Source organism: Calidris pugnax, unplaced genomic scaffold (genome assembly GCF_001431845.1).
Source record: "Calidris pugnax isolate Ruff unplaced genomic scaffold, ASM143184v1 scaffold42, whole genome shotgun sequence".
Classification (NCBI taxonomy): Eukaryota; Metazoa; Chordata; class Aves; order Charadriiformes; family Scolopacidae; genus Calidris; species Calidris pugnax.
In genome coordinates this window covers 16,269,004-16,295,269 of record NW_015090920.1, presented here as the reverse complement: position 1 = coordinate 16,295,269, position 26,266 = coordinate 16,269,004, and the positions used below count along the sequence as shown (strand labels likewise).

The 26,266-nt window shown below is 39.5% G+C and overlaps 1 protein-coding gene across 2 annotated transcripts in view; it reads right to left on the bottom strand.

Annotated features, from left to right (window-relative positions):
- The window catches only part of LOC106892695 (bifunctional heparan sulfate N-deacetylase/N-sulfotransferase 4), a 102,904-nt gene that overhangs the window by 45,347 nt on the left and 31,291 nt on the right, over positions 1 to 26,266 (bottom strand). For both annotated transcript variants that reach the window (XM_014950086.1, XM_014950085.1), the window contains 2 exons: positions 12,542 to 12,629; positions 7,508 to 7,662 (listed from right to left, as the gene is read on the bottom strand). In XM_014950086.1, coding sequence (XP_014805572.1) covers positions 7,508 to 7,662; positions 12,542 to 12,629 — 243 coding nt within the window. The remainder of the gene's footprint in view (positions 1 to 7,507; positions 7,663 to 12,541; positions 12,630 to 26,266) is intronic.

Here is a 26,266-nt window from a genome sequence, read left to right as displayed (position 1 = left end):
AATTTACTGAGAACAAAATGTAATTTCTGCTTATTAATGTTGTTACCTACCTGAAAGGCATAAGTCAGTTTAAGGGTGGAATGAGGCATAGATCTATAATAAGAAGTGTCGAACCACTTTTTTCACTAGTTTTTTCTTTATGCCATGAACATGTATAAAGGAAAAAGCTATATTTAAAGGTTTCTGAAAAATCTGGCAACTCATTGCTCTGAGTAGTCTATGATGCTCACGCTGTCAAATACACTGTGTTAATTTAAATATTCTGTATTAACTTGAATCTACAAACCTTTACCAAACCTGTGTTGGGCAGTATACAGACAAATGTGTCCTGAGCTAGATAATAAACACTGCTCTGAATGTCCAAAAGTAGGTATCTAGATGAATACATGCAAAATCCTGTTTATCTACTTACTGTTTTGCTGCTGGTATTGCCATAGCAACAAAAGGGTGAAATGGTAATCTGCCATTCACAAATAAAATAAGGCAGCTTTTCATAAGTTCTCAATATGAAAAGCTAATTAGCTTCTAAATAAAACCTGCACACTATATAGTTCATCACACAAATGCATGTCAGTCACTGAGATACCCAATATGACTTCTAGAAGAAACAACTAAGAAATAATCAGATTTTATTTGGTCAGTTCCATGTTCAGTTTACTTGGGTAAATTAAATATTTTATGTTCTATTTTAGTGATTTCTGTTGCTCTGCTCCTTTTTTCTCTCATTTGGTTATTAAATTTAGTTTGGGACTGAGAACTATTGTGTTAAAGGAGGAGCATACATTTGAATCTAAGCTGTTGCGCAAAATGGCAGACACCTGTAGTAAGTATATTTTCTTATATATTCTAAGAAACAATTTCCTACGAGATTTTATTAGGTTATTTTTATGTTCAAGACCTCTTTGATTATTTTTTTCCCTTTCAAAATTTCTTCAAAAACTGTGTGTGTGTGTTTGTCTAGTTTGGAAACGTCTGGCCCTTTTTGGCACTTAGAGTAGCAGCATTCTGTTCCTTTACATGCTTAAGCTGGGAGCCCAGAGCCATTAATTTTGGGCAGGTTAAATTTGTATTCCTATTTCACTAGCGTGTTAAGAGACTTTCAATTCTAATTTAAATGACAGTGGAAGCTGAAGTTGCAGCAGTGGATGGGTTCAATATTAAAGGAGAATCAGTGTTATAACCTGTGAGATAGGAGGAAACTGATTAAAACAGTTGTTGCGTTTTTTGGCAGAAAATTCCCCTAGTTGCTGCTATGTTCCATGCATCAGTTGCATCATGGTGTGGATGGGGAGCATGTGAACTGCCTTGTTTTAAGGGCTAGACCAGGCTACAGGATGCTCTCCAGGAACACACCTCACATCCTCCAGGCACTGGTGAACGCAGACAGGGTATGCGGCTCAGACTCCTACCACCTCAAAATAACTCTCCCTCCAATGCCTGCATGTGGCCAGCACATCTGGACAGTGGCAGCCTCAAACTGGGCCACCCTCTGAAGTTACCTTGCCCAGAGCCCATGAGTGGGACAGGTACTTCAACGGGTGAATAGAAAGGCTGAAGCAATCTGTCAAGGCTGCTTATCTCTCTCAATTATCAACTTTGTTCAAGTGAGGGAAGATTTGCTTGAAACTCCTAACCTCTTTTGACCTTCCAATTTGTACATAAATGAGATGTGTTTGTCGTGAGTCAGCACGTGCTCTGTGTACTTACTCTACGTTTGCAAAAAAACCCCAAACAACCTCTGCTAAAGAAAGGATAGATAATACAGAATGAGCACTGCCCTCCAGAAGGTGGTATATTCTTAACAAGTTGTCATTCCTATAGCACTTTTTCCATGAGTAGATGTTGGAAATTTGAATAAGAAATATCATATGGGAGACTGATTGAATACATTAGCAGAATCTTGTCCAAAAAAAAAAAAAAACCAACCAGTTTTTCGTTGCACCAAATATCATATGTCCTTGTTAAAATACAGTATGAAATAAAATGAAACAAAGCCTATAACTGTTATAACATGACTGGCATTCTGGTTCTTAAAGATCATCGGTGGTTTGTTTTACAGAAACAGCTAGTATCGGTCAGAGAAAGAATAAGAAAACATCCTTTTAATTTATTAAATCTTATGTCTACTGTTGATCCTTTCACACAGCCAGATGAATTGCAGTATTCCCTTTGGTGTAAAGACTTTTATTAGATGAAAAAGTTTATAGTATAACTTCAGATAAGTTTGCTAAACGTTTTGACTTTGTCTAGCAGTAGGTGATAGAGTAAATTTAGAACTTTTTAAGATGTTACCTTCCAACATTAAAAGATTTACATAAAATTTGCACATTTTTAGTACTGAGATATATTTCGAATATTGCTGCACAAGGGTGAGATTTTCTATAAAAGATTATATATTACTAGGTCAGTTTAAAATACTTAGTAAAGTTTCTCTTATCTGGTAAATGAATTTGTTACTTCCCTGCTTGTCAGCATTCACAAAAACGTTGTGCTGTATTTTGTCCTTTATGGACACAGGATTTTTGTTTTCAAGGTTTATGTATCTGGATAATTTTTATTGAATAAATATTTCAGCTTTCGATTACTTTTAGTTCAATTCTAAACCTTAAAAATGTCCTCAGAGTCTCTCTAGCTAGGCAAGACTGTTCAGCAAGTGAGAGGTGATAGTTATTGAGATATAGAAGCTCCGTGTATTGGTATTTGTGTTTTCTGTTGTTTTTTCATCTCTGTGGTTTCCTCCCTTGCCACGTGGCTGTACAGTGCACCAGGCAGAGACTGCAAGTGGTCTTAATGAAGCCGATTTTCTGGTGTTGGTGTCAGATCCAGGATTGACAGGGACAGAGGAAACACCAGTTTTTCACCAGTCTTGCATAGTAGTCTCCCAGATATCATAACAACTGCTGTTCTAGGTGTTCTTCACACTGTAGCAGGCTACCAAGAGGCAGAGAAGACGTGGGATTTAAGATCTTAGGTTTCTGAGAATGTGAAATGAAGAAAGGAGTCTATCACTGAGGAGCTATACGTGCCTAGGAAACATGTAGACTCTGCCTATGTGTGGTACTAAATAAAGCTAAGAAAGTAGAGGCAGCCTTAGAGATGTGCTTTCAAAGCACGCTCCTGGTATGGACAAAAGCGTTAATGAAGATGGACTATTTTGGAAGGACCTTAAGGTTAGGCAGAATAAATCTCGTCCTGTCTGCATGGGACAATGTTATCATATATATGTAGACCATTTAAAGAACCTTTTTAGAGGCAATCTCTAGAGGGCATCTCTCCTTCCCAACATTAACTACAGATATTAATGCTGGGACAAATTAGACTTTCTTTTCATTGCATGTAGATACTTTGCCTTTGATATGCGGTCACTGGTCTTCACTACGCTTGGTATTTAATTGGTATATTAAAAGCTCATGGTTTCTTTGTGGTTTGGGCAGCTCAAAAGTTTTAGGCAGAGGAAGTGCTAATGTGCATCTGTAGCTGGTTTATAAACCGGAGATTGAAGCCAATGAGTTTTACTAGACAGGCTCTGAATTGATTTATTTGTTTTGTATATGTCTCTCTCTCACTTCTTCATATCAGATCAGTTACCTTTTTACAGTCGATGATAGTTTTTGCCCTATCTCTACCGTGCTTTGGGCATGTGTGCTCACAAATGAGCACAGAAGATAATCAGTGGGCAAACAAGTTGAGGGGAAAAAAATGAAAAGCTACAGGCTTTGGATTAAATATATTTTACTTGGTTTTGCCAGATAAGGATGTACAAAAGGGGGAAGGAAGGATATCTTGTGATTAAAGGATGGCAGTAAAAACTTGGTGTGTTTTATTTTTGGAATATGTACTATCAGGGGCTTCTGCTTGCTCAATTTGTTTTCCTCTGTGTATCAATTGCATTGCCCGTAAACAAGAAGAATAATACTTGAGATATTATCAGTTTGCAAAATTTAATCCAAGGCTTAATCCATTGGTGTCTTTGAAGGATTTTGGGATCCTCTGATAGAAAAGAACTCCACAAAACATGATCAAGTCAAACCCAACTAATAATCAAAATAAATGTCATTTGCCTTTTCCTTTGCCAGCCTCTGAAGCATCCCATCCATATTTATGTAAATAAGATGACACTGGGATAGCAAAGTTCTGCGTAGTCTACACCTTATTTTACCACAGTTAAAATCTCTGGTTCTTCTTCTTCTGAGGATATTCTAAGTGCTTGAGAAGACATATGTCAGGAAGGGCTGCAGTAATGGATGGGGGCAACTGTGAGGCCCATTTCTCAGGCATGCGTGGACGAGGATTTTGCCAGGCAAAATTTCCCACACTGTCTGCCAGATCCAGAGCAGTGGGGCAATAACTTTTATGAAAGATGTGAGAAAGTCTCTTCCTTTCACTGACTAGGCATGAAACAGTAGAAATGATAAATATTTTAGTGACACATAAAATATAGTAATTTGGAGGGCTCTTGTTAAAAGCAGCCTCCGGGTTCACAAGCAATTCATGTGTAAGGAAATCCTTTAAAGACTGTTGATTTTACTAAGTCCCAGATACACAGTGGTATCAGCATTGAAATCAAGGCAATTAGATACCTAATTAGCAATTAGTTGTATGTATATAACAGTGCTTAGGTATCTGATTTCTAAATGTATTTTGTGATGCAGCTGTTTGAGTCAGGCTGCAATTGTAAGCCCCAATTTTACAGAGCATCATTATGAGGTCTGGATATATCTGTATAAAACAGAAAAAGGTCTTTTATCTAGCTTCCAGCTCTAACACCTGTATTTCTTGCCTGTGTTCAGCAAACTGTATGTGTGCTTGAGCTTTTGCAACCCTAAGATTATGCATACAGTTTAAATACAAGAATCAATGCAAACTATGCTTATGTACGTTTATAGCTCTGTGCAATATATCCATGAAAAACTGTTTGAGGTGCACTGGCTTGTGTTTATTAAGCTTGACTTTAATTCCCAATGCTCAAGAGAAGGATTTTTTTTGTGAAACCTTTTTCCCTAGTAAATAACATCAATCCCAAGCCTGATACTCTCTTGCATGGAGAAACTGCTGACTGTGATGGGATTTGGGTGCAGGTTTCTGGGCAGTGTGATCCCTCTTAGCTTTCTTCTAAAATTATAAAGCTTGGAGGGGTCAACAGGTCTCAATAAAATGAGTTTTTGTTGTTGTATTTGGGATCTTAAAGCAACCTTGACTGTTCTTCTCAAGTGTAATTATGTGCTCTCCCACCCTGAAGACCCTGTTACCTTCATATCCATGCTTAAAAAAAATGCACAAAGAAATACATTAGGTGAAGGATGAATGTGTTCATACTTCCAAACAATCTTTGCAGCTTTCCGTGCACAAAATGACCAGAAGTGTTGTCTCTACTCACAGATAAAACAGGAGGTGGGGAGATATGACCAATAGATGGGAAATGCAAGAGAAAATGGCATTAGCATCAAGGTATGTTCCCCTGAGTGTAATACTAAATAAAGATATTAGAGCACAAATAAAACATGTATAACATCAAGCAGATTTTCTATGTAATGTTCTAGATCTCCAATCTAAATTTGGACCCACACTGTGAAGTTAAACAATAATGAAAAGGTGTTTCCTTCAAGTGTGGAAGACTTGCAGAAGTGCAGCTGTAGAACAGGGAGTTCCTTTCCCAAGTAAGATACGATTCTGAGGATGAGAAAGCAGGGGAGGATACAAAACTACTCTGAAGTCATGGCTGGGACCTCTCTGATAGCTATCAGAAAGGTTGTCATATCGAGAAGATAAATTTTGCCCACAGAGAGGATTTCACAGGAAGCCTTTTGAAAAGAAATGTTCTTGTAAGTAAATTGTACAGCTCATATAGATTCAAGGTCAAGAGGTTGGTACAACCCCTGTCCAAATGTTAGCAGGAAATAAAACTGTAATAACAGCAGCCTTTCACTGACATCATCTCCTTATTTATAGGCACCCTAAGGAGTCTCTACCCTTCAGTGATGATAGGGACAAGGGCTTTATCTTTCTGCAGTTGAAGATGTAAACAGATTCTATTACAAGCCCTGTTTTCAGGCTGTGCTATAGATTTTGCTCCTAAAGGCAGTTTCACCCAGAGGACTTCATGTTTTCTGAAATGCTTGGGGAGTTTCCCTATAGGTTTAAAGATTATCAGACTGTGTATTTTTTGAGATACAGATTATTTTAAAAATTACTGTTGTATTTAAAATCTCAACTATATTTGGGTGCCTGGTCCAGGCTACACAAAAGGCACAACCAGGCTATGCGAGGAATGAAGGCTGTGACAGTAAAGCAGAACTGTAAAAAGGAAAAGAAGTCATCCAAAACGCCTCTGTCCTGACACCCTGCCAAGCAGGAGATGGGAAGGGGGAAAGACTGGCAAGAAGAGCAAACTGTTAAGCCATTTTTAATGAATTTTCTTTAAAGGTTGTTAGGAAAATATTTTCATAAACAAGGGAATAATTTGCTTCCAACTGCTTGTTCAGGCATCTGCCTCTGCCAGTTTCCTGATGCTCCGTGGCTCCTGTGAGGGATGAGAGGAAGGGGTGGCTGCTGGCTGGCCTTTCTGAGCTGCAGAGGGCTGAGACTTGGGTTTCCTGAGCGGCAGAGAAAGCCCCACCGTGTCACTCTGCTCTTTTGAGCAGCTTGGCATTTTCTATGCCTTGTTAAAGACCACACAATGTCTTTTCCAAAGCGAGCATTTATAGATTTCAGGTTTTCTCTGTCATGCTTGATAAGCAAGTAGCACTAGCCTGAAAGGACTCTGAATGGTTTTCACCTGACCTGGGAGTACAAGTACTCTGGGCAATGCTAAGAGGATAGCTCTTGTAAGCTAACAACACAAATGAGCAAAAATGAAACATCACTATCTATAAATATTAGCAACAGGTTAGCTATGTAAAAAGCATGTTTTCAAGCAGGCTCTCTAAAAAAAGCACAATGAAATCCAGCAGCTTCACTTATTTGCTTCATTAGCTTCAATATATCTCGCAAACCATACACAACATTTATGGTACACTGTAACTTTCTCCCTCCCCTATTGAGGATGTTTGCACCAGATTTCAGGAATCTGAAAACCTGTGTATAACCCCATTCCTAAAGCTTAAACAACCAGCTTACACCTGCTGAGATTTCAGTGCTTCTCATCCATACGGTCTCACAAGGTTCTTGGGTGAAAGGTTGCTACCTCCCCAGAAAACTCGTGTCTGTGAAAAAGGCTAAGTCAAAATTCAGCCCAAGTTCGAGCCATAGAAAGGGGTTTTTTTTGGGCGGGGCTGAGTTTCCAAACTTGCTGCCTTATTTGCTTATCTATGTAAATACAATATACACACAAGTATAGTTTCCCTGCCCATGGCAGGGGGATTGGAACTAGATGATCTTTAAGTTCCCTTCTAACCCAAACCATTCTATTCTCTGATTCTATAATATAGATAAACATAAAAACAACTTGGAAAGCACAGCTATAATACACAAAAGGATTCTGGGTAACCTTTTGGTAACTTTTACTCACTATTGCAAATTCTTTGTTGAGGATCATCTGCTCCACCAGTGATGACTCATTGTGGAAGAGATGAGGCTGCATGTGACTCCACATGTGAGGAAACCACCAAAACTCATCCACAGATTTCAACAGCAGGTCGTCTCCTTCATCTTCCTCTTCAGTCCCTGCAAAAGAAGGAAAGAAAGAAGGAAAGAAAAGAGAGTTAATAGAAAAGTGACAGCAGAAAATGCCCATAAATGTTTTGTAAATACAGAATAGGCTGCCTTAAAACCTAATGTCCTCAGCCTGGATCATAGAATCATAGAATCGTCTAGGTTGGAAGGGACCTTAAAGATCATCTAGTCCAACCATCAACCTAACTCTGACAAAAAAATAAATAAGAAATAAGCAATAAGAAATAAGCAACTGCACAGTTGTAGTTGGCTAAGGTGGCATTGCAGAGAACTGTGTGCCAGTGGTCTTGCCAACACACCCCCCCAAACCCCCCATCCCCTTGTAGCTACTTCATTATTAGCATCAGTAAATTGAAATCTGATAATTTCCAGTAAAGTACAAAACAATAGTTTCAAAATATAGTTAGGTGGAAAACATGAAGCTGTAATAGCAAAGGGGTTCCAAATATTATTTCCTATGGTTTGGCATTCAGTTTTTTGCCAGGTTTAATCTTGAAATAAACACAATAAAATCTCCTGTGTTGCTGAAGAGTATCTGCTTCAGGCAGAAGCAAGCATGTGTGCTTATAAGAAAGAAAACTTTCTATTTGAGAAACCATACAATGCTGCTTCCACCATCTGCAGACATACCTCTGCAGTGCTTTTTCAAACTGCAAAGGCAAAGTTACATTTCAGTAACTTCACCCTCAAATTACTCAATAATATACTGTTTATTAGCAGCCTTCCTTCTTGTGCCTTTCCCATTTAAGTGCTTTTTTTTTAGCTTCAGTCAAAGAAATGATCATCAAAATCAGTCTACTGATGTGAACTTGGGTAACTTTTCTCCTTGTAAGCCTTCCAGTGTTTTGCAAAACTCATTGGAAGGAAGCGCGCCCTGGATGTCACTGTTTACTTTTGTGGCACGAGTCAGGAGCATAGAGATAGCTCTTCGGTGCACGCACTTCAGCTCTTTATTTTTATTTTTCACTTCTGCAGTGCTTTTTGAAGAACACCACTACACAAGGAGAGTACTACTTTGAAACTTTCTCCTGGTGTCACCAAATCACTTTACTCCCCTCTTTGCAGTGCTCTGCAAGCCCTAAGAAAGTTGCCCCCACTGACGGGAGTGCTGCTGGAAAAAGAAAACAACCTTGTTTTCTAGGTAATTCCTTAGTGAAAAGAAAGGACTGAGGGCTGCTCCTTCTGTGAATGTCTACTCCTTCGGCAAAACTTCTGTGTACTGCATTTGTTGAATGACTGCTCTCTTGTTTGTTGGGGCATGTGGTTCACTTGCAGTCACCCAGGCACACGTGAGGGAAATGTGATTGAATGAAGAAATCTAACACAGGCTTTCAAAACAGGACAGGAGAGAAAGGAATAGAGTTTGTGAAGCCATTGAAAATCTCTTTGGTAACCCAAAGGTAGAAAACTGAAGGTAGGGACGAAAAGCAAAAAGGTGGATAATTGAAATATATAAAGAACTACAATAATTTGACATAAGATTTAAGTCAAAGTATAATTTAGTGCCTTACTAAAATTTGGAGTATGGTTCTCGAAACAATTATTTTTTAAAACTATATTTTAAAATCCCATTTTTTTTCTACTAATTTCTGTGTAAATTTAGGTACAACTAATCAAACTTTGCACTTTTTCTTACTGTAACAAAAATCAAACAAGATAAAACATAACACTTTCCAGTTTCAACAAAAAAAACCCCACCTTGTCCTCTAATGAGAGACCTAAAACAGAACAGTTGGAAGTTTAACATTTGGTGGTGGTGTTGCTTTTGAGGGCAATTTTCTTTACAAGCCTTTAGAAAGAGAGTTGTTTGAATTTATGAGTTTGTAAGTAGCATTATTTCTAAAGAATCTAGTGCAAAGAGATGGAAAAAATGGAGTGTTTGGTGAGTGCTTATATTGATAAAATATTTTTGTTCAATCTTTTATTTCAGAGTATTGAAGGCAAAACAAGGGATTGGATTTTGAGGTTTTAATTTCTTGTACAATCAACATTCTTTATGTAACTTTCTATCTTCATTTTAATGTGAAATCTGAAAAATTCAGTAGACCTAGAATCAAGGAGGTAAAAATATATCTGCTCTGAGACGCAGTATGCGCTTTACACAGGTAGGTAATAATTCAAAGTTTGTTTGTGCATAATAAATAATCCCTTATTTCAAAACTACAGCCATAACTTAGAGGTCTCTTTTGAGCTCAAAACTGAAGCTAAGTTTGAAGTTGCTATCAATAATATTATAAATCTTAAATGGAAATCCTGAGAACATCTTAATTTCAATTGCCACAGCATGAACAAGCAGAAAGTGTTTGCTACAACTTCATAACTAATAGGGTCTACTCAGTTCTGTTGCTAATAGCGTTATGTCCAGAGTGCACAGTTTACCAGTGCCACAGAAGGGAGTGTCAGTGGTGAGATGATGAGCAGGGAGGCTGCTGCATCAGCTATTGTACTTGCCTGCAGGCTTACCAACTAGAATTGGTATTTGTAGTACAGATGTCAGCAACATCTTTTGATGAAAATGTATAACTGTTTAATCTGCCAACACATTCCCACGCTCATCTCCCTCCTGTAGTTTTAAAATCATCCAAGTTTTGGAAAGGAGACTAAAATCACACATTAAGGAAGTCAATAAGGCACAGCAGTTGCAGTGCGCTAATAAAACATGTTGAATATCTGATACTAAAAGCCTCTCTGGGTAAGCAAGCTACATTCACAGTAATTAAAGAATACCTTTCCATGGTTTATTTATAATGAGTCAATAAAGTGTATACTGCCTGAAGAATACTTTGAAACCTTTCTGCCAAGCTGATATGACAAAACGCCACCACCAACCTGTAAATGAAGTGTTCACTTAATAAAACAGATGCATCGCTGAGTACAGGCAGTGGCAGGTCCCTTAATGGAGGCAATGACATGCTTCAACTCATTAAGTAGTTCTGTGCTATTTTTGTAAGCCTTGAGAGCCTTGGAAGGACAAGCACACGTGCACATTCTCCTATTTTCTCTCTCTACAGCAGTAAATCTGAAATTGGTCAACGTTGTGTCAGGTGGGCAAGAAAACCTGTGACAAGAATCTGGAGGCCGTTAGGATGAACAAATCAAAAACGTATCTTCAGGTCAGGAGTTTGATTTTCTAGAAAGGCTGCATGTTTTGTGCCAGCCACTGTTTAGTACATCATAGCCTTTATAATAAATTGCCTCTTTCTGCACTTCCTCCCCTACTTGAATTACCTTTCTCTGCAGTGGACACTGTAATGACTGATACCAGCTTTACCCTGTAGACGGCCACAACCAAGCACCATCCTATTTCAGAGTGGCTCAGAGCCTTGGGCTACTTTTGTTTATTTTGCTGTATTACGCGTGTGTCCAATTAATCTCCAGAAGGAATAACTACACAGGCAGGTCAAGATGAAGTGAAGTGAAGAGAATACTGAAGTTCTGTCTCCAAAGTCGCTCTCTAATCACAGGTCAGCCACTGGCTTGTTATATGACTCCAGGCAAGTAATTCCATCTCTCTCTACCTCTCATTTTTCTCAAGGTCTCCAGCCTATATCTTTAGTCTGTAAGGTTTCCTGGGCAGCTGTTGCTTAGTGTTATGTGCTTGCACAAGGGGAAAAAAGTCTAGATTTTGAAAGTGACAGTGATACAAATACATAATTTTGGTTTCCTTCTCTCTTCTCATCCTTCAAATGCTTCTTCATCTCCCTTTCTCTCAGGGACCTCTGTATTCTCCTAACGGGTGATGAAACGGAGACATAAGAGCTGGGTAAGCTCATCTGTTTGGTGTTCAAATACTAGCAATGAAAACGCCTACGCTGAGAGGGGTGACCTGCCTCACTCCCCAGATACATCATGGCCCATAACAGCTGGGACAGCACCATTCCCAGCTTTTAAACTTAACCTCCCATCCTCTTGCTGCTGTAATGCCTCCTCCTCTGCTTCAGATAAACTTCCCTGGCATCACTCGATGTCTCTAAATGTGGCTGGATGGTTTGACAGTGGAGGATTTTGGAGCTAGTTCAAAGTTGGCATGGGTACAGGGTTGGGAAAGGAGAAGGGCAGAAGGTATATCCTTTGAAATGAGTCACTGAATGTGGGTTTTTTTGCCTTAGCAGTACTAGGGAGCAGCATGGCACAGTGGCAGCAGAGGGAAACCTGAATGGAGGTGCAGCAAATGTTAAGGAGAAGGGAAAGGAGGAGGGAAAAAAAATAAAAATAAGAAGGGAATTGTGCTGTAGAGAAATGGAGCAAAAGAGAGAAAGGAGTCATGAGGAAGAGGAGGAGGAAATGTAAAAGATTGTCCACAGAAACGCAGTGCAAGTGTGCAACTAGTTACTCTACAGAGTGTGAAAGGAGCAGGGTCTCAATACAAATTTGTTTCCATCTTGTTTACCATTTCTCATCCCTCCTGATTTGCAGGCCACTAGACAGATTACCTTTACAGTCATAGCAAAATCTTGTGCATCCCATCCAAACACTTTTGCCTCTTCAGAGGTTTTGATACATGAGTTTTCCAATCTTTTATATTTCATCATACCTATTATCCTGGAAAAGCTTTAGTATGTCTTCTGTGCTGTCCCATCTTTATTGGAATCAGAGACATCTTAGCAGCTACTTTGCCTCCTTTATAACCCTGAGATTGACTACAACGTATCTTTCAAAAAAACACCAAGGGCACTGAGGAGCTCGTGCATAGCGTACCTTTGCCCCTTTGGACACTGAATTAGGCACTGGATGTTAAATGGTGGAGCATGTGTTTCCCACTGCTCCACTGAGTCAACATGTTATGTAAAAAGGGCACATTTAAAGCCAGATTTAAAATCCTGTCACCTATTTAACTGCAGCTACCTGAGAGCATGAAGTTCCTTCTTACCTGTGTGGTAAAATTTTCCTGAAAATCCAAGGTTGAAGGTAAAATTTGCAACCTGAGTGCGCAGTAAATTTTGAGTCTCTAGTAAAGCCTGAAATAAATAAGAAATTAACATGCATTTAGAAAAATGAATATTAATTTTTGGAATGCCTCATTTTTAAAAGTTGTGTCCAACTGAGGAGATACAAAAAAGATCCTGTTAAATGTTTCACATTTTATTTTGGGCTAATTCTTTTTTATGACTATTTCAGTGAGCTTAATTTTTTCCATCAGTCTGATGTTCTAGCAATGCTAGTAATTGTAGCTAAGTACTAAAGTAGGTGAGGTATGTAACTCAGACCAAGATACTATAGAGTTTGCAGAGATCAATGGCAGGACTTGAACCCAGCCATTCAGAGGCAGTAAATCACTAAGTCACTGATGTTTTGGGTTATTAATGAAGCTTGATAATATGTGCTTAAAACCCAAAGTAAAATTAGGAATATTACTTCCCATCCAGATGTGGAGGTGTTGGGATTTACTTACCTGTGGATGCATTTTTGATTGTGTCTGAATACCAAATTTAGGCTTAAGTGCGAATGAGCAAAACTCCAGTTTTGAGCTATGGCAGAAGTATTGTCTGTGTCAGAAATTAAATCCCTATATATTTTTATTCTCTCCTCCAAGCAAAAGACAAGACAAATCTAAATGAGATGGAGGAAAAGGGTATTGCTTATAGAAGCAATAGGTGTAATCTCGGCTTTTTTTCTTGGATGTATTTCCAGCCACTAGAGAAGGAGAAAAGATGGTCCATCCTGTGTGAGCTATCTATGTTTATTGTTAGTTGTCAGCTCTGCACTGCTTCTAAAGATAGTCTTTGCTGCACAGATATCTGTCTGTTTTCAATCACCAGCCCATGTAATTTGGATGTGCTACATATGTGAGATGGAGAGTGTATGTATCTCCCTACTGGTCTTGCCAATGTTGAATGGGTTATAAGTTCTATTTTCATCAATTTTCCACATCTCCATTATGTGGCTCTTGAGAACTTTTCCCGTTATCTATTAATAACATTTCTATTGATCGACTGTTCTTGTTCTTGCACAGTTGAAAGACAAAATGAATGCAGTGGTTTACACACAGTCCAAGCCCAGTTAATGTTTCCTTTCATTTGAAAAAATTACATTTTGTACAGTGATTAGTAATTTCACTTAACATTACAGGAAAATAGTTTTACCTTTTTGCTCAACCCACTGGTCTAATTTAAAAAACAACAAACAACTCTAATTATGACCACAAGCCAAAAGTATTGCCAGTCCAGTCCAAATGATGAAATCAGGGTTTAAACAGCTGAGATGCAGCCCGATGTGCAATCCTGGTCCAGAACAGAACTAAGCAAGTCAGGTTTCTGTGGTCTCATGATTTATCGTATTTCCTTTGCACTGCAATGGGTTGGGAGGAACTGTCAGCTAGTGTCAGTGTTTGCTGTAGGTTTTTAACTTAAAGTTGCTGACTCCCTCCAAATTGTGTAGATATTTGGGCACTGTGCATCTTGGAGCATCAGCCTCTTCTAAAGCACCGTTTGCTAAGAGCCACCTTCCAAAGAGGTGTGCCAGGCAGCTCAGAAGTGTAACACAAAAGATTGTCAGATGGTGTGCATCTGCCTTCATTTTTTAAACAGAAACTTTTATTGGGTGTTAAGGAAGATGTAAAACAAAGATAGTGGTTATCACATATAACAGTCACCAAGCAAATTCCTTTACTTGCTACAGGAAATAAACTAATGGCAGTAAATCTTGTGCTTTAGCATTACACATTAACATAGCAGTATGGTTTCCTGCCTATCTTGCCAGACATTAGATAAGTTTATTATTTCAATCCTGGGACAAATTCACATGTGGGAATATATTTACATAATATATAACAACTAAATATTCACTAAAATGTAAAATCTCAGAGATCAACACTATGGTTAGCTAAAATATAGAGGAAAATCCCCAGTTGGTGAGAATGGCACTAAATTGACACCATTAAAGTCATAAGCATAGAATCTGAGTCATTATATTTTAGAACATAATTTTCCAAGGTATCTAGAGCATTTTATATATGTTGAGAAAGACTTATGGGGTGAGCAAAATCAATTTAATTTTCCTTTGAGAAAAGAAAATCTTAAGAAATTATCATCACTTAACAGATAGCATAAGAAAGTACACAAACCAAACATCATCATATCACTTTGGTTTTTCTTTCTGATTTCCCTCACACTCACGTCTCAGTAAGATGACAGAACTGCGGGATAGGCAGAAACCTTCCAGCCCAGTGAGGTCTCATTAAAAACACAGAGCTAGGATGAAGATGTAAATCCTGTAACCTGCAGTGTGTCAGGCATTTTTCTTTGTCTAAAGGGCAAACCTGTCACTCAAACTGGATTTGGCTTGGTCCTAAAGACTTTTTTTATTGCAATTTCCATATATGCATATTAATTTATATAATATGCAGCTAAACTTCATTTTCCTGACCTGACCAAATTTTAGTAGTAAGAAGATATTCTCAGCTATGTCACTCCAAACTTATTTTGTCACTATTTGCCTGTTTGTAGGGGGAAAAGGCAGCATGTTCCACATCCTAAATATAAAAACCCCAGTCTCTGTTTAGGTGATTAAAGTCTACCTTCCATGTTTTTAATAAATACGTATTCAAACAAAATTGCTAACGCTACTGCCTTCACTGGTGATTTTGCACAATAAATAATGAGAACTTTTGTCTCCTGTGGGTACAGACCTTGACAGCACACAGCGTAGAAAAGTGCCGTGACAGGAGAAGAGCAGACAACTCTCTTCCACCACCCTTCTTCACTCTCCCAGGTGGGTGAATCCCTGATAATTTGCCTGTTTGTGAGGATAGTTGCCAATGCTGTTGCTCAGGCAGTCATAGAATGATAGAATGGTTAGAATTGGAAGGGACCTTAAAGTCCATTTAATTCCAACCCCCCTGCCATGGACAGGGACACCTCCCACTAGACCAGGTTGCTCAAAGCCCCGTCCAACCTGACCTTGAATATTTCCAGGGGTGGGGCATCTACCACCTCTCTGGGCAACCTGTTCCAGTGTCTCACCACCCTCAGTAAAGATTTTCTTTGTAATATCTAATCTAAATCTACCTTCTTTCAGTTTAAAACTGTTGCCCCTCATCCTATTTTTACACTCATTGATAACAAGTCCCTCCCCATCTCTCCTGTAGGCCCCCTTTAGGGATTGGAAGGGGCTATGAGGTCTCCCTTTGGAGCCTTTTCTCCAGGCTGAACAACCCCAACTCTCTCAGCCTGTCTTCATAGGAGAGGTGCTCTGGCCCTCTAACCATCTTTGTGGTCCAACAGGTCTGTGTCCTTCTTGTGCTGAGGGCTTCAAAGCTGGACATAGTACTGGAGGTGGAGTCTCACAAAAGTGGACTAGAGGGGCAGAATTTATTCCCTTGACCAGGGCTCTGGCTCCTGCATGGCAGAGGAGCTGCACGTTCCTAACATTCACTGGCAGAAACCTTTCCAGGACTTACACAGCCTCCACGCTAAGCGGAAGGTATTTATTTTATTTTTAAGGGGTTTGAAGGGTGCAGAAGGGCTATTGAATTTTAACAGCTGGAAACCCTATCCAACGCCAGGTGTGAACACAGCTCTTCACACTCTGCCTGGCCCTCTTGTGCTGTCCCCAGAAGCCCTCTTTCCCTGGGGACTCACCTGTCTCTCTCCCTGTCCCATCCCTGTTCCCATTGCATGCTGACCTCAGGACTTGGCTGCCTTTACCAAGGAATGGTAGGCATTGCCCACAACTTCAGCTGAAGGGAAATTCCTATAGAGGAGCGTGGTTTAGAAAAAAAAAAAAAGAAAAGCATGACAAATCTTATTTTGTTGAGAAGATTTTTCTCCTGGGTATTTCATCTGATCACAGTATTTAAGTTCTACCTGCCACTGTGTATCTTTTCCTCAGACTCGGTGGGATTTTTATTTTTTTTCCCTCTGAGTACTGGGGCTTAAAAGAGCTGTAAGTGGAGGAAAGCTACTAGCATGTCAAAATACAATTAGCATTCCCCATTGAACTCATAGGGGTGTGTTAAAGCAACAGCTGGAACTCACTGTTGTTGTATTTTTGGACAGTTAAATAGGTCATGCTAGATAATTACCATTCTCCAAGGGAAGAACCATGGAACACACCTGCACATGGACAAACAGGCGTGTCTCAGGACAGGCTAAACAAAGTGTATTTTCTTAAGGTAATCCAAGCTCTTCTTTCCAATATAAAACCTTAATTGCCTGGAATCTCTCAAAACTCGCAGGTTTCATCTTATTAATTGATTCTTTTCTTTTTAAATGAGGCTTCACTTTGTGACATCCACAAGATGCAGTTTCTTCTATATATTGCATTTACATTCAGCAGTCTTTTACATTAATCCATATAATTACCTTTTGTAGATTTGAAGTTGCCATGTCTTTATTCTTCATAATTGGCGCATCTATTAAGAAGAAGTGATATTTTCCTGCTATGTCCTTGTTAATTATAACTCTATCCTTCATTTACATAATAAACTTTTTGGGGCAATTTCTGCAGTAACATTTCATGCCTAATAGGAAGCAATTTGCTTTCCTTTATTAAGTACATTAAAACTTCATGCCCCAGACATCATTGACTGTAAACATTTGATTCTGCTCAAATTTAATGCACCAAGGCATTTTGCTCTGCCATATTAGGTTTATTTATGCGCTGTGTTCTGGATTGTTAGCTGCTAATGAGACTTCGGCTCTTATTGCTCTAAGGCCTGAACACTAACCTCATTTTAATGAGTTCATTATTTGCTGCCTTCTGAATGGAAGACAACAAAATTTCCTTTTAATTAAAGGTCAAAACACCTCTGGCTAAGGAAAGTGTAGAGGTTATCAAATCCTTAGAGAAGGTAAAAGAATGACTTTTACTGATTTTGATGCCAAGCATGGGCAGGCCATGCCGAGGTAGAAGGTGTTTCTCTGGGGACCAAAACTCTAAATCTAAGCTAAGTGATAACAACACTAAAACGTGGTACTAGTCTTCCCAAGATGATGTGAAAAAAAAAAAAAGAAAAGAAACCCTGAAAGTCAGCCAAAGTAATTAAAGAGGCTTTACTCCTAACCTGAAGGTCTATGTGGATCAATGCTACTGGTAAAGCATGAGCCCTTCTTTGCATATGCAATGATTTATAGGGTGCAGAGGACAGATGCCAGATTAATTGAGCCAACAAAAACTAATTTTGTATTTATTGGGAAATTTGAGGCAAATGTGATCAATATTGGGGACTTTTTGTGGTGAGACAGAGGTATATAAAATCGTGTGCGAGTTTGTGAGAGTGTATGTGAATGCAAACGCACATGAAGGGGACTGGTGATCCCTTTCTTTGAAAATAGAGTGGAAGCTTTAGTCAAACCAAAAAAATAATTAATTTACAGGAATTAATGTGCAGATCCTTGTTCTTTGTCTAGTATTTTCTACCTAGTCACCATCTTAAAGGCAGACTAATAACCATCAGTCCATGTGCCTCTTATTTGAGAAGCTGCTCACATTGATGTTAATAATGTAAGAGACAGGAGAGGTATTTGGGAAAGAAAGGACCAGTGTCTATAAGAACAGCTAGCAAAACCTAAAATCTGGTTTTGGAGGAAAATCCTAAGTTTGTGAAACACAGACGTTGTTTAGCATGAAAACTAAAATTGTCAAAATGTCCTTCTAACAGCTCTAAGCATTATTTCTACAAAACAGAACCAAATTCCTGATATTTGCAAGTGTTTCAGGGGCGTTCCTGGAAGTTGTGAACATGTCTGAGAACACCAGCAGACGCCTAGGAAGGATCCAAGATTTGCAGGACTCAACATTACCCAATGTGGAGCAGGAAGCCCGGTAATTTCATTTGGGCTCCTGGTCATACATGTGGCCTTCCAGAGGCAATGTTTTGAATGTGAATTTTGGGAACCAGAAAAAAAAGCCTCAAGATCTTGGAGGTTCCTATCTCTGTGGTAGGGATCTCTGTGGTCAGGGTGTCCAGAGTCTCCTCAACCTATTAGGCACTCCACTAGATAGAACTTCCCAAGGAGATATGATCCCAAATTACTACATAGCTTGTCCATGAGGACTGCACAATGCAGAGGGCAGATAAGAAAGTTCTTCAGGCAGTTTAGGAGGAGATCAGGGGAAGGAGGGGAAGTCAGGTATTTCTGCTTTTCAGTGTATCTATAGTTTGCTGTCATCATGCATTATTTTATTTCCACAGACTCACTCTAGGAAGTGCTGCTGGCGCGGGAGGATGTGCCAGTGTCTGGCATCTCAGGGCTACATGGCCAAGGTTACGTTGCCCGATCACCATCTGAGGGATATGACTGAGAATCCTGTCAAAAATGGGCTAACTTGCCATTACTCAAAGTCATCATTCATTTGGGAATGGATCCTGGTGCTGGGTAGTGATTCCACCGCTGCAGGTTTTCTTTTCTTTCACGTATGTGCATAATATATATCTATGTTCACTATATACACATTACTGTTCATTTGTATGTATTGTAGATATAAAATACGTGCAAATATATAAAGGTAGATATTCTTTACAGTAATTTTTCTATACATTATATTTATATACATTGCTTAGTAAACAGGATTTTTGCCTGGGACAGGTTGATTGGAGAGGCTGGGAATCTCTGTCGTTTGAGATATGATCTGATCTAACTTTGATGTTACCTCTGCTCCAAGCAGGGGCTTAGATTAGATCGCCTCCAGAAATTCCTTCCACACAAAATTATTTTAAGATTTGATGAAAATTTTCCCTGTGTTTTTCACTTCAGGAGAGTTTTCTCGGGCCGCTAGGAAACATACTTATTATTAATACCAATAAGTCTTTTCATGCATTTATTCATATTTGTTCCTAACATCTGTCCTTAATGCTTTTGTAGTTATATAGCCCTGAGGTTCATTCCTAAGCTGTTCCATGCAGCAATTTGCTGGTGGTCTGTGGAAAGTTGGAGGACTACAAATTAGCAGTTTTGCTCTTGATTTCCAGCTGAAAATTTTTAGAGGAAAAAAAAGCAAAGAATACTTTCAGCAATGTTTTTTTTTCCTCTGCCAGCAGCTGCTGTCAGGATGTGATTTTTGATTGCCTCTTCCCACTCCTGTTCCCTCCCTGAAATCTATGCCAGGAAAAAAGTCTGACAATTCTTGATGTGGTCTTGGCAGTCTTCAAAGCCAATGCAATCTTCATAGGACTACGATGAAAGAGTAGTAATCACAGTAGCTATCATCAGGATGATGTGAAATAGCTAGTCACTGTTTTTCTGATAGGAAAACTGAATTTCAAAAAAAAAAAGAATTGATGTCTAGCCTGACAACACTGACAGGGTCACTGCAAAACCAGGACTCCGGCTTCCTTAGTTTCAGCTTTCGGTTTGCAGCACGAGTTTCTGCCATAAGGGGGACAATCAAATCGGCTGTATCTGCACTTCTTAAAAAAAAAAAATGGTGAGGAATTTATAAACCCAGTGAAGCTGAGTCATTGATTTCTGTGTGGTGAGGATTTCAGCCCACTTCACATGCTTATAACAGAATTTCAACAGAAAATTCTTTAATACTATAGTGTAGGAATTATAAAGAATTCACATTATTGTCTTACTGGCTAGATTTTGAAAGGAGTTTAAGGGTTAAAGTCAGTCAAGTCCTTAATGGGATTTTGAAATCACTTGTACTATTTACCGTATGCCAAAACTGATTTGAATAGCTGTTAAACAGGCACCGGATCAATGGGCAACTGTCAGCCCTCACAGATTTATGTTCCCTCTTGAGACGTTTTCACCCAGTCATTACACAAACGGTGTCATTCCCAGTGCTGGCTGCAGAGCCCTCGCCACACCCAGCAAAGCGAGCAGGACTTTGGCCATTGCCCTGCCTTCCTGAGATATGGGACCTCACTTCTTTTTGTATTTATTTCTGTGAAGTACTACGCTGATCTATAGTGCTGTATAAAGAATTAATAGGAAGGTCTCTGATGGTGTTGACACAGCCAGCTCTGTCTGCAGATCTATTTTTTGTATTATTATAGAGCTATTACTTGAGTCTGTTCAGTGTTTCTCTTGAGTAACCATCTAAGTGTGAGGTCATCTATAGTGCTGTATAAAGAATTAATAGGAAGGTCTCTGATGGTGTTGACACAGCCAGCTCTGTCTGCAGATCTATTTTTTGTATTATTATAGAGCTATTACTTGAGTCTGTTCAGTGTTTCTCTTGAGTAACCATCTAAGTGTGAGAGGATATGTGGGTTTATTTGAAGCAAGAAAGAAGGCATGCTTTGCACTCATATGTAATATGTTTATTGCAAACAGAAGAATTTATTTCTCCTTTATAAGTAGGATATCCAATTTATCAGATCTACTTCTGCTGCTATTTCAAAACTCCATCCTGAAGTCAGAAAATAGTCAGGAGTCTAATTGCATTTAATTCAGCACAGAGGAATGCATCTGTTCCAGTAAAGGTTCAAGTAGTTTCAGCTGAATGAGATGAACGGGGTGATATTGCATCAAATTTACTAGCTACTCATGACTAACTGGCTAATAACATCACTTGAGAACTCAGAAGGTGGCTTTTGGTTAAGTATTACAAGAGAGATGATGCTATGACAGTGACACAGTTAACCTGGCAGCGAGAGCACCTTGACCAACTGCACATGTGTGCGTGCACATGTATAAATAGCCATGGAATTATCCTGTCTCTTTTCTTGGAAAAAAGTGTTCATAGCCAACCCTCTTGTATTTCTTAGAAGACCTAGCAACAAACGAAAGAGCAAGGGGACAGTCTAACAGAGAAAAAGTATAAATTAAAAATAAAGCGCATTAATAAAAAGCAGGATTTATTTTAACCAGCATCATATAGATGAGTCAATGTGATTACTTCCAATTCTCCAGCTGTAACTGGCTGGGGAAAATCAAAGGCATTAGACATGGTGGTGAGCATTCAGAGGAGCAGCTGCTGGTACTGTCAGAGCAGGGTATGGTTGCGCTGGTTACCTGCCAGATTACTGTTCTGTGTCGGCATTGACTGCTGCAAAGATTTACAGCCAGTTTGGGAAATCACTGAGTCTTTATTAAAAATCACTACTAATTCTGAAGAACTTTTTAGGAATACTAACCAAATCTGCTGACAAATTCTGCAAAGTGAAAAAGCAGCACGTGCTGGAGCTGAGAATGGGTGGTGATTCCCTGTGGCTGGGGAGGGGAAGAGCCTGCTGGCACTAGCCCTGCTGCTGACCGAGGTCCCTCCCCACAGGTTGCGTGCAGCAGTGACAGGAGCCTGTGGCACCTTGAAGCAAGGCAGTGAAGGGGCTTATTTCTCATCAATTCTGATTTTTCAGAAGTTGAAGTGTTTTCAGCAAAAGAATCATAGAATGGTTAGAGTTGTAAGGGACCTTAAAGATCATCCAGTTCCAACCCCCCTGCCATGGGCGGGGACACCTCCCACTAGAACAGGTTGCTCAAAGCCCCATCCAGCCTGGCCTTGAACACCTCCAGGGATGGGGCATCCACAGCTTCTCTGGGCAACCTGTTCCAGTGCCTCACCACTCTTGTAGTGAAAATTTTTTTCCTAATGTTTAGTCTAAATCTCGCCTCTTCCAGTTTAAAACCATTCCACCTCATCCTATCGCTCCACTTCCTGATCAAGAGTCCCTCCCCGTCTTTCCTGTAGCCCCTTTCGGTACTGGCAGGGGCTATAAGGTCTTCCCGGAGCCTTCTCTTCTCCAGGCTGAACAACCCCGACTCTCTCAGCCTGTCCTCAGAGCAGAGGTGCTCCCTCCCTCTGATCCTGTTTGGGGCCTCTTCTGGCTGCATTCCAACAGGTCCGTGTCCTTCTTATGCTGGACACAGTACTCCAGGTGGGGTCTCATGAGGCTATTCAGGCTTGAGAATAAGGAGAAGGTAATCTCCCATCTGTAAATGAAGAATTTTTGGTCCAGTTTTTAAAAGAAACAACATGATCAGGAATGTTTAGTCTAATTTAAATAGCTTTCCCATCTCCCAGGACACTCTATGCTGCCATGCTCCCTATGACTGCAGTTCTGCTTGGCCAGTACAATGGCCACACAGGGGAAAGAAGACATGCCTCTTCTTGCATCTTGCCCTGTTATCTACGTCTGCATGGGGCAGGTGGAGTTTGTCTGTCTGTAATTCTACTGGGGTACTGGCATGAGAGAGGCCAGAATGGCAGATGCAGAACCATCATCTATCTCTGATCAATCACCAAAAAACCCAACCCTAAAATAAGTATTGAGCAGGAAAAACGTCTTGAAGTTTTAAAGGAATGACATCAAGATTTAAAATAGTATGTTAATAAAAAATTAATGCTCAGCAATTGTGATCCTGTTGCAGCAAACTGCATTGGTGTCAGTCATTGTGCTGTTTGTCACCAATAGTAAAACAGACAGGTATTTGCAACTCCTCTTAAGTAATGTTTGGGTTGTGCCAAAAAATATCAGTCTCCTCTTCTTTATTACAATGCAAAATTGTATACAATACAATACAAATGCAAACTACAGTTTGTTTTAGTTGTATCTGCTATATTTCTTCCTCTTATTCCTTGATTGCTCAGAATTGTTCAGATTGTTCTTTAAGCAAAAGAACCCCAAACCCTAACCTGTTATATGTGGGGACTCGGTTGTTATAAATTATTCTAGGGCTGGACTAATGGAGGCTACCTTATCTATTGTCTTTAATTTATGGGCTTGGATGTACTAAGGTTTAATCAGAGTGGGTTTTCTGCTCGTTTACTGTCTTTGGAATTATATACATCAGTAACTTGTCATAAAAATAAAAATTCCTTAAAATTCTCATCATGGACGTTTATCTCAAAATTCTGAACTCTTACCAGCAATCTCAAATTACTACTTTAAATTTACTGCTTAAAGCCTGACTGATGTGTATACTTTGTGGTGGAATTAAGCGTTTATTTTTCAAACACACATTCAATCATAAAGTAGAGATTGGAACAGAGGTGATATATTCAAAATTCAGGTCTGTCCTTCAGCTTTCAGAAGGGGTGTGTTTAGGCAATGATGGATATAACTAGTGGCTTTAAGAGGTTGCCTCCATATGTTTAAGTGAAGGGCTTCTAGAGCTTTCAGAGTGGGAGAGTGGACAAGGAAATCACAGCAGTTGCTAATTTCTCTGTTTGTGCTGTCAGTACTAAAAATGGGAACGTCCAAAATACCCAAATGTAGAAGGACTTCTCCCTAAAAATCAGAAACCAGGGAATTTAAGTTTATAGGATACCGAGGAACACCACAGAATCCTAGAATTATTTAGGTTGGAAAAGACCCTTAAGACCATTGAGTCCAACCATTAAGCCGACACTGCAAAGCCCACCACTAGACCATGTCCCTAAGCACCACGTCTACATGTATTTAAATACCTGCAGGGATGGTGACCCCACCACTTCCACAGGCAGCGCAGAGCAGCTACTGGGTAGGCACAGCACTTCTGCCTATGGCCAACAACTACAACCCCCCAAGTCTCTGTGGACTTCCTAAACATTGATAGTTGTGCTGAGGTGCTCCCAGAAGCTTTGGACATAGGTGGGAGCAAGAAGATGGGCGGCAGTCATTGTCCTTTCCCAGTCTAGCCTTGCCCATCTATTTCACTGTGCTGTATTTGGGGAGAGGAAGGTCCTGAACAGGTGGAAAAGTCACACTTTGTTGCACTGTAAGTGGCAGCATACCTTGAAGCAAAGCGATAAAACCATTTTCTGCTATTCTTTTGGGGCCAAGTGAAAAATCCCTTAGGATTGGGAAAGGGCTGTCTTTTAAACTATTGTGGAATATTTCTCAACCATGTTACAAGTAACATACCTGTATCACACGGTCTCCTTTCCATTTACTTCCAATGAGCTTCCAATGCTTCTGTTTTACAGAAAGCCCCAATTGTGTTTAATCAATCTGTTAGTTTCATAGGTTCTCTTTAATCCTCAGTGGATTGCAACTAGACATCTGGCTGCAGTGTGTAAAATTTATAACTGTGCTACAACTGGAGTCCCTAAAATTGAGTAGGTTCACAGAAATCTGTGCTAGTGGTACATTTTTCTTTGTTCTGGAACAAAAGGATGGCTTACTAGGAAACTCCTGTCACCCAGCTTTCCCTGGTAGTACTTGGAGGCTTCCATGCTTTTGTCACTTATCCTGAAAACTGGAGTTTTGCAAAATCTTTATGAGTAAGGATGAACTTTAAAAATCACTAGGATTAACTTTGCTTTTTAATATTTTTGAGATGTTTGAAGCTTGTCTAGCAGAGCTTAACTTTTTTGACCCTTCTTTCTTTTTCATGACGCTGTTTTGCGCTGTCTAGGGAGCTCACTTCAGTATTTTGATTGTGTTTGTTAACTGGCATTGGAAGTTTTTGTAAAATGAAAAGGGAATTGCAAGGCAAATATTCTTGCTTTACAGCATACTCATCTCTTTTACCAGAGGTTAGACTGCTTCTGCCACCCCCACATCCTTCAAGTTTAGAGTAGAGGGAGGTAAAGCCTTTTTTGTCCTCAAGGATGGGTTCAAAATTCCTCTGTCCCAGAAAATCCTCCTGCTGCTTACCACTGCTTTATTATCCTTCCTAGCTTGAAGACAGCATAATAAGTTGTCCAGAAGAGAAAGCTGGAAGATCCAAAGCAACATGACAAAGCCCCTGGTAAGTTTCTACTAAATTTTCTTGAATAGAAACATCAAAGGCCAGTATGTTCTCTGATAAAATCAAGCCAGATCGCCAAATGAGGCTGAAAAATTTGAAATAAACCATTTCAGAGGTTCCAGCAGGTTACTTTTTCATAAAACTAGGTAATTTTAGGTAAAATTGAGAACAAATCTTTCCAAGAGCCAGAGGAAATGCTTCAAGTCATAGCTGTATGGTTAAAACTATCACCACAGAGCAAAACTGAAGTACCACCATTCTTCAGATCACTCCGGATTACAGACTTGAAAAAACCTCAAATGTGCACCCTTGAGATATTCAAGTGGAATAATGCAATTGTTAAAAAGTATGAAGAGTGCTTTCAGCCCTTCTAGTGACTTTCTGGGAAGGAAACTTCTGATAACAAGGGGCTCCTCTACCTGGCACCACAACCCAAGGCAGAGCCAGAGGCAGCACAGACAAAAAGAGGTTTTAGGTAAATTTCCTACCGTTTGATGGAGCTGATCCCTTTCTAGATACTGCTAAATCATACTTGACAGGGATAACTTATCCCCAGGGCTTCTAAAACTGTTTCGGATAAAGAACCTTCTTTGGTATTGGAATGCATTGAATTTCCCCAAGCATCGTGCATCTGCGAAATATTTCCTGTTAGAAAGGTATGCTTGTTCGCTCTTCAAGCTCCTCATCCCTGATTTTCTAAATTACATGGGATGAATGCTGTGCTATGCTGTAAGTACACAAAGTGACTTATCTGGAAGGGAGAGTAAACATTTCTAGCAAGCATTTTTAATCAGAGAGTGTTTACTGATATCTTTTATGACATGTTTTCTTGGCTGCTTGGAAGAGAATGGGAACATAATTTTGAAATGTCTTTTTCTTTTCCCCAACTTATCATTTGTATGAGAACACATTCCTGTGGTATATAGAGCCTTCCACAGGGAATAGTTTTGGTGAAAGATTCAGCCCATGCCCTCGAAGAAGGGTATGTCTTCCAAGCATAATGGTGTCTGATTACAATAATAATACAGCGA